The sequence below is a fragment of the Octopus sinensis genome, linkage group LG20, assembly GCF_006345805.1.
Source record: "Octopus sinensis linkage group LG20, ASM634580v1, whole genome shotgun sequence".
Lineage (NCBI taxonomy): Eukaryota > Metazoa > Mollusca > Cephalopoda > Octopoda > Octopodidae > Octopus > Octopus sinensis.
In genome coordinates, this window is record NC_043016.1 from 25,021,124 (window position 1) to 25,034,928 (window position 13,805).

General features: G+C 37.7%; 1 protein-coding gene across 1 annotated transcript in view; it reads right to left on the reverse strand.

Annotated features, from left to right (window-relative positions):
• The window catches only part of LOC115222577 (AB hydrolase superfamily protein C1039.03), an 83,001-nt gene that overhangs the window by 39,821 nt on the left and 29,375 nt on the right, over positions 1-13,805 (reverse strand). Inside the window, exons 2-3 of the mRNA XM_029792855.2 lie at positions 12,517-12,649; positions 10,042-10,163 (exon numbers count right to left, since the gene is read on the reverse strand). Coding sequence (XP_029648715.1) covers positions 10,042-10,163; positions 12,517-12,649 — 255 coding nt within the window. The remainder of the gene's footprint in view (positions 1-10,041; positions 10,164-12,516; positions 12,650-13,805) is intronic.

The following is a 13,805-nucleotide window of genomic DNA, read 5'->3' on the forward strand; positions in this document are numbered from 1 at the left end:
AACCAGTTTAACAGATTCTTCAGATTATATATTCTGTACTATCCACCTGGATGGGACACCAGTCTATCACAGGGTTACATCTTTTTGCCAACTGGGTGAACTGTAACAACATAAAATGAAGTGTTTTGTTCAGAACCACAACTCACTGCCTGGTCCAGGAACTGAAACCACAATCTCACAACTACGAGTGCTACACTAAGCTAGCGCCTCCACATAATACGCACTATATGTAATGTGCACCTATAACAATGGCTAATAAAATTCTAGGCAAAAAAATAACTTGTGTTTCATATACATTGACTTTTATTTAATATTACAATGCATAGAAAAAAGGATGTTTAGTCATATTTACTGTAAATGCTGGAAAAAGTACATTAAAAATATTTGTGCATATTAACAAAAAGCATTTAAATGTGACCTTTGAACTTTACTGGTGTAAGCTATAAAAATGCACCTAGAGTAAAGCCAATGTTTTAGAAATCAGATCATAAAAAAAGGTGCATTTTAAACCTGAATAAATGTAGTTCATGTTTATGTATACATATTTACACATATAGGCGTAAGAGTGGCTGTGTGGTAAGTAGCTTGCTTACGAACTACATGGTTCCAGTTCAGTCCCACTGCCTCGGGCCGACCAAACCCTTGTGAGTAGATTTGTTGACAACCGATGCTGGTGTGTTTACGTTCACGTAATTTAGCGGTTCGGCAAAAGAGACCGATAGAATAAGTACTAGGCTTACAAAGAATAAGTCCTGGGATCGATGTGCTTGACTAAAGGTGGTGCTCCAGCATGGCCACAGTCAAATGACTGAAACAAGTAAAGGAGTATATATACACAAATTTGCATACAGACACACTTATATACATATGCATGTGTATATATATACATGACAGACATCTTATACAGAAATAGTCCATCTTATTTGGTACTTCGTTGATTAAAACAAGGATTCTAGTTGATCTGATCAACAAAACAGCCTACTTGTGAAATTAACGTGTGAATGGCTGAGCACTCCAGACACGTGTACCCTTAATGTATTTCACAGGGAGATTCAACATGACACAGAATGTGACAAGGTTGCCAATACAAGTAACTACTCATTTTTGCCAACTGAGTGGACTGGAGGAACATGAAATAAAGTGTCTTGCTCAAGGGCAGAATACACTGCTGGGAATTGAACTCATGAACCTCTGATCATGAGCTAAATACCTTAACCACTAAGCCACATGCCTTCCATCTTAAAATCCACGGATACACCACTGAAGTCTTTGCCGTCATACAGTATACATACCTCTGTCATTTCACTTTTTGATGGGGTATCAATATTATCAATATTAAAGTTAATGAAATATTCCGCTCAATGTACTATTGCTGTTTATGCAATTATATTCTCATAGGTATTTATTTATACTGTGCTGAAGTAGACTATCTGAGAGTTATGTCTTAGCCATTGACATAACAGGAGTATTACGAACTGGATAAAAGTTTCAAACCTTCTGTCTGGTTATCTGGTAAATCTGCTCTCTCTCTCTCTCTCTCTCTCATACACATTCACATATTTACTCTTACTATTACACCTAAAGATCCTAGATAGCAACTCTAATACTTATAGGAAACCATAATATAGATGTGATGTTTTGCTCTCTCTCTCTCTCTCACACACATAAACATTTTTTACATTAATGGAACAGAAAAGATTCAGAAAGGGAACCAAAAAAAAAGAAATGAATAAATGAAGCTGCTATTAATAAAGGAAGCCACATATTGGAAAACTTTTAAATATTTTCTTTATTTTATCAGTAAATCCAGTTGAAAAAAAGTTATGACAGCTCTTACTCCTCCAACTCACTCATTTATGTATGCATTCCAGTATGCACACATAGATACACAGACACATATACAGCCACATGCACATACAGCCAATTACAGACACAGCCACACAGAGTGGAACCCCCCCCCCCAAAAAAAAACAAGTAAATCATACTTTAGAGTGAATGTTTTTTAAAAAAAAATATGCTTCACTAATAGTCAGCTTCAAATTCTGTTTAGAGATAAGAAACTAACAAAATATGATACTCCTGCTGTGTAATGCTCCCACTCTCTGATGAGGATAATAATAATAATAATAATAATAATAATAATATAACTTCAGTAATAATTCCATGTTACATTTTTTTTGTTTTTCTATCCCCACCTCCATATACACACTCACACATTCAATCTATTCTTTGAATCTCTTCATTGATATTTAATTTCTCATACTCAGTCACTCAGTCATTATTCAATATCTCATACTCAATCGCCCAGTCATTGTTGTTCAGTTTCTTACTGAGTCACTCAGACATTATGCAATTTCTCACACTCAATCAGTCATTATTCAATTTCTCAAATTCAGTTGCTATTCAATTTCTCACACTCAATCACTCGGTCATTATTCAGTTTCTCACACTCAGTCACTATTCAAGTTCTTAAACTCAATCACTCAATCATCATCCAATTTCTCACTCAGTCATTATAAAATACCTTATACTCAATCACCCAGTCAATATTCAATTTCTCACTAAGTTGCTCAGATTTTATTCAATTTCTCACACTCAAGCACTATTCAGTTTCAAACATTCACTCACTCAGTCAGTCACTATTCAATTTCTCACATTCTGTCATTATTCGTGTAATCTGGGTGAGCAATGTATCTGGAAAACCTTTAGTTGTGAGGCCTGTTTGATCAGGGACAATTTAGAGCAACAACAACTGACTCCCTATGTGCACCTGCCCCTTAAACTGGTCATATCTGGCTTAAATATTCAACCTGTATTATGTTAAACCCACCAGATCCAACATCACATCTACCCTATAATGACATTTTAAAATATACAATTACATCATCAAAATCTTAAAGTTACAAGATAATGCATGATTAATTCAAAACAAATTTGAATAAACAAAGCATTACATTTAACACAGTAATATGAAAGCTAAAAGATCAGAAATTATTTGAGGATACACCATAACAACATATACTTAAATTTCACCTGGCTATCTTATAATTAAATGAAAGAACTGATTAACTGCATCCTGGATATAACAAGGTGCCAGCTGGAAAATTAGAAATTTGAGATACATAGCTAACTACCACTTGTTGCCATTATTAATACAGTGCTCAGAACAATAACTGTTCAGAACATGTAGACACAAATTTAAAGATATAAGTATTTAAACTGGGTACTGGTACCATAGTAAAAAAAAAAAAAATGACGCAATTATATCAACTCAGTTTTGTTCTTTTTGTTTGTTTTTGTTTTATCTTTTAGTTCAAGGGGGAAGGCAGTAGCTATGCAGTACCCATGATCCTTTACAAGGCCTCCAAGATCGGTTGGACAGACAAAAGAAAAATATCTTCCAACTGGAAATCTGGTTCAAGGCTTGTAACGGAGTAGACTCTGCTAAAGGCACCGAAGTTGTTAAGTCATGGTAGTATTAGATGGGGCTATCACTCAAACAGGTCAGAATGCAAAGAACTGGAATAGATACTGCATGGCATCCGGTGCCATAAACCACTGTCAATCCACCATCCAGGATTGGTGTTATATTTATCAACTGAGAGGATGGAAAGGAAAAGTTGACCTCAGAGTGATTTGGACTCCGAACACACAGAACAAATACCACAAACCATTCTGTCAGATGCTATAATGACTTAAAAATTTTTTTTTAATTGTGAACTAAAATAAATCAAAATGTAACACTAAAAATGTACAAAGAACAAGGAGTTAATGTTAACCAACACAAAACCATAACATATTTGCATACCAACATTGGTGTCTTTAAAATAGATCTAAAATCAGAACCACACGGTACACTCTTCATTCAGTATTAATACATTGTGATCTGAAGAATTGTATATCGAGAAGGACTAAGTAGCACCAGAGCCTATGCTCAGATGAATAAAAAAAAAAAAAAAAAGCCAAGTACCGAGTGATTTTTTCTCCCCATTATGGTACTCAAGCATACACAAACGTACATGCACACACACACACACACACACATGCATACACACATGCACGGGCATACACACACAAGGTATTTGTGAATACAACTCCAGCTAGCAATATAGAGAAGACATGCTAATACAATGTTTTGTGGCAAGAAATGAATTTTAACATATTCATTTATTTTTATTTTTCCAGATGTATTAAAAACCTAAACATGATAGATTACAGATTGATATGGAAAGGATATTCTAGCTGTCAATCACACAACTTAAGAAATCACCAGCTACTTAAAAGCAGCTAGTTACTTGGTGTTCTGGGATGTAAAAGAGTTGGGGTTCTTTAGTCAAAGACATGACATTTGTGGTGAGGAGGGAAAAAAAATTCTCAGTGGTTAGACATCATCAATATGGCTGGAAGTTATTAATGACAAAACCATCAGGTTGACAAAACAAATGAAACTGCTATTAATAAAGGAAGTCATATAATGAAATACTTTTAAGTTCAGTTGAAAGTGTTATGACAGCTTTTACTCCTCCGGCTCACTCATTTATGCATGCATTCTTGTACACATGGAAAAACTGAAGGTGGCAGGGTCCACCAACAGAGATACAATGCACAATAGCATCAGATAATTGTCATACATAAGAGAAAAGCAGTTCATGTCTGATAAGCTCTGAGGATATTATGTGGTCCAGTTGAGGTACTTGCTGAATAAGGTCAAGCACCTTGAGAAACCCATAATGTTTGGGTTCTTTGGAGTTAAATTGGAGGCCATAAGCTAATCAAGAGGAGTATTGGATAGCTTTGAGAGTATTAAGTTGGAGACTTCTGTGGGATACACTCAAAGTTCTCGTTGTCTCGGATGGTCCTGGGTATTGCAAGTAACAACAGCCATGTCGCGTCATCCCACAACATCTCAGAATAAATCCCACCACCTGAACTGGATGTCACAAGCTGTACTAGATTCAGTGGCCAAGCCCTAGATTGAGAAGGTGGGCTGAGCTGGGTTCAAAAGTATGCATGTCTCAGAGAGACTTTGCTCTTTCTCATATGGATCTCATGACACAGGATTGGCCAGCCAAGGACTTTCACTATTACAATCATTTAATTCCTAAAATGCTCCCTCCAAGTTTCTCTGATTTGAATTCCTTGGACTACTGCACCTGGGTGCCATTAAAGAGGCAGTGGTCCTCAGTGCCAAAGACTTATTAGAGTCAGCTGTCATGAACGCAAAATGAACAGGAGCCATCATTAAGGCCAAATACAGATTTGTTGAATGCCCTACTTTTTTTTTGATGTGTCTAACGTGTGTGTGTGTGTGTGTGTGTACCATTTTTCTAAGAATATGTTGTTTTCTTGTTTGTTTTCTTTGTTTTGTTCTCAGTTGCCAGGCACACCCTACATAAGTACATACGCAAATATACAGTCATAAGAATACTGCTTTGTGCTTATGTAAGTATACATATACACAGGAAAGTATACATATACACATACAAGCATGTCTGTATATAACATATTCATTACATATAACTACAATGTCCCAATTGTTATGTATCAATTGTTGAAATGCTAAAAGAACAAGACACCATCACTGAGGTTAACCCAGTTAAAGAATTTCTAATTTAGATCTAGTGAACAAGGGAGGAGTGCTGACTAGTGTCAGCAAAGTGAGTAAAAATAGGGCAACAGGGCTCGGTTTGTTAAATTTCTTATTGAGCCATTGTTTGGCTGCTAACCCCTACCCATTTTTCAAGTAAGGAATTTAAAAGAAAAACAATTCAATTGCCTTCAGAAGTGTAGGGTTAATGAACAATTTGCAGATGGAGAATGTTAAACTACATACAACATTTGTAGTTCAACACTTTCGTGAGAAAGTGCACAACACACACACACACACACACACATAAACACCTACATCTATTTGTGTGGGTGTGTGTGACTTTGCTGTTTCTGTCAACCAATTTCATTCAAAAAGCACAAATCAACTTGAAGCTACAGTAGAAGACAGTGGTTCAAAATGTCATGGAGTGAGATAGAATGCAAGTCCATGTGGTAACAAAGCAAATCTGAATCCGCATGGCCATGTTTGCACCTTTCGTATCCAAAGAATACAACAGCTCAAGTCAAGCTGCATCTTAGACTAAGGTGAGATAGGGTTGTCTTGAAAAATCAATTTTAGGCTATGGAGTCAAAACAAAAAACTGACTCCGACTCCTATTCCTCTACTATTAGCACCGCCGACTCCAACTGACTCCTCTTTTTGTAATTAAGTGATTGTGGTCTAAATATCTCATAAAGCATATGCATACGCTTGTACTTTGAGTGGGCCTATATGTTATAACTGGTTTATATTAAAGAATAAAGATATTGCGAATTGGAGTCAGTATAGCTTTGCCGACTCCAAATCCAGCTACCCCTTAATTGCTTCCAACTCCGACTCCACAGCCCTGGTGGAATAGCAATGAAAGAGATCCACTTTGAGTCACAAACTTGGTTTACCTGAAGAAAAAAAAATACTTACCTTTATTCTGTAGAGTGCTTACTCAAAACAATAATAATGATAATGGTTTCAAATTTTGGCACAAGGTCAGCAATTTTAAAGAGAAGGGCTAAGTCAATTACATCAACCCCAGTCTTAGATTGGTACTTTATTTTACCATCTCCAAAAAGTTGAAAAGCAAAACTGACTAATGGGATTTGAACTCAGAATATGAATGAAGAAAAAAAAAACAGAATAAATACCACAGAGCACTAACTAATTTTCCACCACCAATTAATATATCAATCAACTGTGATAGTAATAGCAGTAGTAGTTTCAAATTTTGATCAAGGCCAGTAATTTAGGAGGAGGGTTAAGTCAAGTGCATGTAGATCAACTCCAAAGAGCTGTAAAAAATGCCTCTAAGCATCTAGTGTGCTAATGATTCTGACAGTTCACCACCTTAATAATAAAGAGCACCATCAAGGACACCAAGTAACTTGCAAGACAAAGATCCCTCAACTGAGAAGGGCAGTGGTACTGCAGGAGGTGGCTTTTTGCTAGGTGATGACAGAAACAGGTGTCTTGCTGTAGAGATTATACATGGTTACCCCAGTAAAAAAAGAGAGAGGGAGAGAAAGAGAGAGGTTAGAGAGAGAGAGAAAGATGGTGGTGGTGGTGGTGTGCCAGAGCATACATTCAAGGTACAAGGAAGTGAATATAAATGGAATAGTAAAGGATTGCCCAGAGTGCATGCATAAGCAGGAAAATAACTTCCTGGATAGGCACAAAGTCACAAATTCAGAATTGGGATATGGAAGGATGAAAGACAAACTTGACCATAGCAGGATAATAATAATAATAATAATAATAATAATAATTGCCCTGATGCAGTACCAGACAGTGGCTCTCGTGGCTTCTGATCTTAACTGATTGGAAGTGTTATCATGTTTTGTCTTGGCATAAAAGATGGGCTACAACAAATATTCTGCTCAATACCACAGATTTGCTCGTCAGTTGTTTGACCGTAACCAGTTGAGCATGTCCCTCTCTGATCATGAGCAGAAGTAGTGGGGGAGCATCATAGCTATGTGTTAAGAGGGACTCTTTGGGGTTTGAATAATTCACCTCTAGAAATATAGGTGTTTCGTTCAACATCCTTAAACAACAATTTATTCAGGGACCTTTTGAGTGGGATGGGTTACTCAACCAGAAGAAAATTTTAACTGGGCCCCACCTGCAAGGTCATGTGCTGTTTGTCTTGATATGAGAACACCATGTCGCGCACGCATAGTTGCAATGCATATGCCTGGAATACTCTTATCAGACGGGTAGTCATGATGGGTATGCTGGGCTTCGTATATTTTACCCCAGTGTCACTTTGATGGCATGTACTGCTCTCTTACTCAATCCTTTCTAAAATAGACACAGCCAAAAATTTTGAAAGAGGGAGTTAGTTAATTGAAAGGGCCCCAGTAACTAACTGGTGCAGGCACCTCTGTGTTCTGGAAACTCTGGTTACAAAACTTGTGAACAACTACTATTGATTTTAAGGATAAACTCAAATTTTAACAACTTTAACGTTTAATCTGGCCATATTCAGCCCAAATATTCTACTTGTTTTATGCTAAAACTGACTAGATCCAACCTCTCACACCTACCCCACAATGTCATTCTCAAAATATAAAAACACACCATTGAAATCTTGAAGCTACAAGATAATGCATGATTAATTCAAAACAATGTGAATAAATATGCATTGTATTTGGCAGAGTATTCTGAATGCTAAAGGGTTAAAAACTAAAATTTTTTACTTTGCGGAACTGCCTTGAAAAGAGAACTTGTGAAACGGATATATATAATTTCATACTCTACTCTACCAACTGAGCTATCATGTCAGTGGCGTGCGGTGACTTCCGGGGCTGGGCATGCAATGAATTTCTGAACGACCTTTCCTCATAGCATCTGTTTTATCAATTCACTAAGAGAGAGAGAGGAAGGAGGGACAAACTAAGAGACAGAGAGGGAGGTCATGCGGGTCTTCCCACAGCATGACGAGCCACTAAGAGAAAGAGGAAGGGGTAAAAATATTTCAAATGCCCTATCCTCTTAGCATGTCTTTTAAACAAGTCACTAAGAGAGAGAGAGAGAGAGGAAGGAAGGGCAAACTGAGACAGAGAGGGAGTGTCTGACATGCTGGTCTTGTCAATGCATGACTTCTAAAAGCAGAAGTAGAGTCACTGAGAGAGAAGGGGAGACAAAATACAACTGGACGGATTTTCTTTGAAACAAAGTAACTATTTTATCTAATTTTCCAATCATATGGATAAAAAAATCACAGGGCATGCAATGCATACCTTGCATACCTGAGAGTGCACGCCCCTGTATCATGTGTTTATAGGTACAGACATGACACTGTGGTAAGAAGCTTGCTTCTCAACCACATGATCGCGGGTTCAGTCCCACTGCATGGCACCCTGGGCAAATGTCTTCTATTATAGTCTCTGGCTAATCAAAGGCTTGTGAGTGGATTTAGTAAACAGAAACTGAAAAGAGCCCATTGTATGTGTGTGTGTGGTGTATCTATGTCTATGATGGTTCCCTTTGGTTCCCTATCACCATCATCACATTTAACAACTGGTGCTGGTGTGTTTACACGCCTGTGGCCTAGCAGTTTGGTGTATATATAAAAAAAAAAAAAAAAGACTGCAGCAAGCTGGCAGAAATGTTAGCACGCCGGGCGAAATGCTTAGCGGTATTTCATCTGCCGTTATGTCTGAGTTCAAATTTCGCCAAGGTCAACTTTGCCTTTCATCCTTTCGGGGTCAATAAATTAAGTACCAATTACACACTGGGATCGATGTAATCGACTTAATCCCTTTATCTGTACTTGTTTGCCCCCTGTGGGCAATAAAGAAATAAAAAAAAAAAAAGGACTGACAGTATAAGTACTAAGCTTTGGAAAAAAAAAGTATTGGGGTTGAAACATTTGACTAAAAATTCTTCCATGCAGTACACCAGCACGGCTGCAGTCCAATGACTGAAACAAGTGAAAGATAAGATAAGATATATTTGGTGTGACACTATATTTTATCAGCCCTCAAGGGATGAAAGGTAAATGTTAAGCTGAACATATTAAAGTACCATTTATGATCTGGGGTTGCTGAAAACCAACCAACCAACCAACCCACCCACTTCTCTCAAAATTGCTGGCCTCGAGCCTAAATCAAAAATAGTCATCACTATCACTATAATCATGGTCATTGCTGTTACAGTTACTGGTCACTGCCATCACCATAACTACTTTCAATGGCCCTCTTCAGCAAAACAGTGATTACCACTCTGGCTATTAATAGTACTGCCGCTGCCACCCCTAAAAACAACAGTCACCACCATCACAAGCATTAAAAATGACAACCACCACCATCACCTTTACTGAAAACGCTGCCATCACCACCACTTGTTTTAATTCAATTTAGATTGGCAACTCTTTAGCCTTGAGACTGTGAAAACTAAACAAAAAAACAGCAACAAATGAAAAAAAAATAAACAGAGAAACATCCATTCCTTACCTACAAGAAATTTATTCATCATGACCCAACGTAGAACTGCCTTAGCATCGTTGTAACAAGCAGGAAACTTGTGTTCTGGTGCCAACCGATATTCAACATTTACAACACAACATTGTGCTTTGCTGTAAGAAGAAAAAAATGAAAATAAATAAATATATACATAAATAAACAAACATCACACACACACACGTATGTGTCTGTATAATGTAAAAGTAAAATTAACTTCACACTCATTTTAGATTTAACTTTTTATTTTACTGCTGCATACTTGGCCCATCAAAAAGAAGCTCCTACATGGTCACACCACATACTAGAAATAGTAACTAAATCTCCCTCAAAATATACCCAACAGTCATCATTATCATCGTTTAACATCTGTTTTCCATGCTAGCATGGGTTGGACGATTTGACTGAGGTCTGGCGAACCACATGGCTGTACCAGACTCCAATCTGATCTGGCAGAGTTTCTACAGCTGGATGCCCTTCCTAACGCCAACCACTCCGAGAGTGTAGTAGGTGCTTTATGTGCCACCGGCACGAGGGCCAGCCAGGCAGTACTGGCAGTGTTTGTTGTTTGTTCCTTCTCGAGCCATGCCTGGCTCATAAGGGCCGGTTTCCCGGTTTCCTTGGCGTATAGGTTCCCCACCTGGACGGGACGCCGGTCCGTCGCAGGTGAACTGCAAGATGCAGGAGGAAAGAGTGAGAGAAAGTTGGGGGCGAAAGAGTCAGCAGAAGTTCGCCATTACCTTCTGCCGGATCCGCATGGAGCTTAGGTGTTTTCACTCATAAACACACACATCACCTGGTCTGAGATTCGAACCGCGATTCCTCGACCGTGAGTCCGCTGCTCTAACCACTAGGTCATATGCCTCCACTGGCAATGGCCACAGTATTACAAAATAGGGAAGAAAAGAAAAAGAGACATTGGGTGGTGTAGTCTGAAGTACACTAATCCTGAAAATAGGATGGAATGGTTGTAATTGAAACTAGAATGCTTCTGATCAGTGACAACTTTGAGCTACACAACAAATGTCCGATGCTTGTATAATGAAGAGGATGAGGTTTTTTTTTGTTGTTTTGTTTTGTTTTCTAATCTTTGATATTTGTACAATATTGTAGCAATTGCGTTTACAGCTGTGTTGTAAGTTTCTACACTGAATTCTGATTAACACTTATTTTCTGTGAACCAGCTAAACTAATGCAATAATTATTTGTATGCCTTGCTTACTAATTATAACACAATGAGGAAATGGAAATAGCAATTAGTTTTTACTGTTCAACTTGTAGTCTCAGAGATCTGGAACTCTGATATATACATATGTTTCTTTTACTTTTTCCTGTCGTTGGAATCTGACCATAGTGCAGCTCAACTTTGAAGGGTTTTAGTCAAACAAATTGATAACTGTACTTATATTGTTTTGTAAGCCTGGAACTTATTCTATCAATATCTATGCTGAACTGCTAAGTTACAGGAACATAAACAAACCAGCACCTGGTGTCAAGCAGTAATGGGAGTAAACACACACACACACACAGAGGCTTCTTTCAGTTTCCAACACCCAAATCCACTCACAAGGATTTGGTCAGCTCAAGAATATAAAAACTCTTGTCAAAGGTGTCACTGAGTGAAACTGAACTCAGGACCATGTGGTTGGGAAGCAAACTACTTACCACACAGCCACACCCACATCTATATAATGGCTAAGGGAGTTTAGCCATTACCTTATTACAAGGTCCAAAAATCTGAGGGAGATTTCACAGCTTTCTATAAGAGATCACCAGACCCTAATATTCAGGTAAGATCTAGTAACAACACATCTGAGTGGATACTGACAATACTCAGACAGATGAGCACAAACAGACATAGTCAGACAAAAGAGTACAGACAGACATGGTCAGACAAAGGAGTACAGACAGACAAGGTCAGACAGAGGCGTACAGACACCTACATTCAGTCACTTGCTCATCTGTCTGACAAGAAAAACACGGTCTTACAGACTAGCATGGACAGATGTGGTCAGTCAGATGGACATGAAAACCAGTCAAACATTTAGACACAAACAGATGTGGTCAATCAGATGAACAGACAGTGACAGATGCAAATGCACATGGACAGATATGGACACATGTGGACAGCACTGATGAGCTTTCACATGTGGTCAGACACAGACTCAGAGACATACAAACAGACAGGCACACAAGCATGTTATCATACAGACACAGATAGTCATGACCAGACAGACAGATATACATACACATAGATATACATATATACAGACAGACACGGACAAAGACAGATGATTGAGACAGTTAATAACTCTACAGCTAAAAGTGCATTTAAACTGAAATGTATTATTTCTCTACACTATCATCATCATCATCAAGAACAACAATAATAGAAGGTGCATTCAATCAGAAAGTGATGCAAGTAAAAAAAATCAATAGAATGAGATATAAAAGAATAGCAACACTCACAGAGCTAATATTTTACATGTATCTTCAACAGTGCTTCTTGACCCCATTATATATCCACCACCATGAAAGTAAACCATTATTGCTGCGTCTAAAGGTGAGATTTGGGGATTATAAATTGTTATAGGAATCCCAACTGAAAATAGAAACAGATATACATAATTATATTTGTATGTATGCACACATATATATATATATATATATATATACACGAAAAAGAAGCATGTAAAACATAGATAACACAAATATGTGTGTGTCTACTATATATATATATATATATATATATATATATATTCCGGAGTAAACACATAAATGTGAAACAAGATGGAAAAAAGAGTACTCAAATACCAGAGGTAGAGTAATATGCTTTATTTAAAGCAGCAAAAAATTCAACAAAACCTGTTACTCTGAGTTTCACGTTCCGTTCGTCGGACAGTTTTTGCTAGAAAAAACTGTCCGATGAACGGCAACGGGAAACTCAGAGTAACGGGTTTTGTTGAATTTTCTGCTGCTTTAAATAAAGTATATATATATATATATATATATATATATATACGCACAGATACATATAGACACAAATTCAGAGAGAGGGTGAGGAGTGATGCAGCAGTAACTGCTTATTACAATTGCAGATAATGTTATCAAATGGTTATCAACAATATCAGCGAGTGCCAAGTAACAATATCATTGTCATATCCTCTGCTTAATGTTCTCAACTGCTTTGTATTATTGTAAATGTTCCATCATAAAATTATCGCAGTAACCAGCTTCAGTAATGTATATGGCCTAGTGGTTTGAGTAGCAGACTCGCGGTCGAGGGATCGCGGGTTCGAATCTCAGACCTGGCAATGTATGTGTTTATGAGCGAAAAAACCCAAGCTCCACGCAGCTCTGGCAGAAGGTAATGGCGAACTTCTGCTGACTCTTCGCCACAACTTTCTCTCACTCTTTCCTCCTGCATCTTGCAGCTCACCTGCGACGGACCGGCGTCCCATCCAGGTGGGGAACCTATACGCCAAGGAAACCGGGAAACCAGCCCTTATGAGCCAGCCGTGGCTCGAGAAGGAACAAACATGTATTCACACACACAATATACATAGCATATGTACATGTGTGGATGAACCTTAATGTTTGTTTTTATGTTCAATTAAAAAAAAAAAAGACAATTTTATATTAATCTGATGGGTTACTCTATGCTTTTGTAGAGAACAAATTTATTATTCTTCTCTAAGAACATTGTTGACAATGACTTCACAGTTTCGGCCAGCTAAGACATTTGACTCAGAGATACA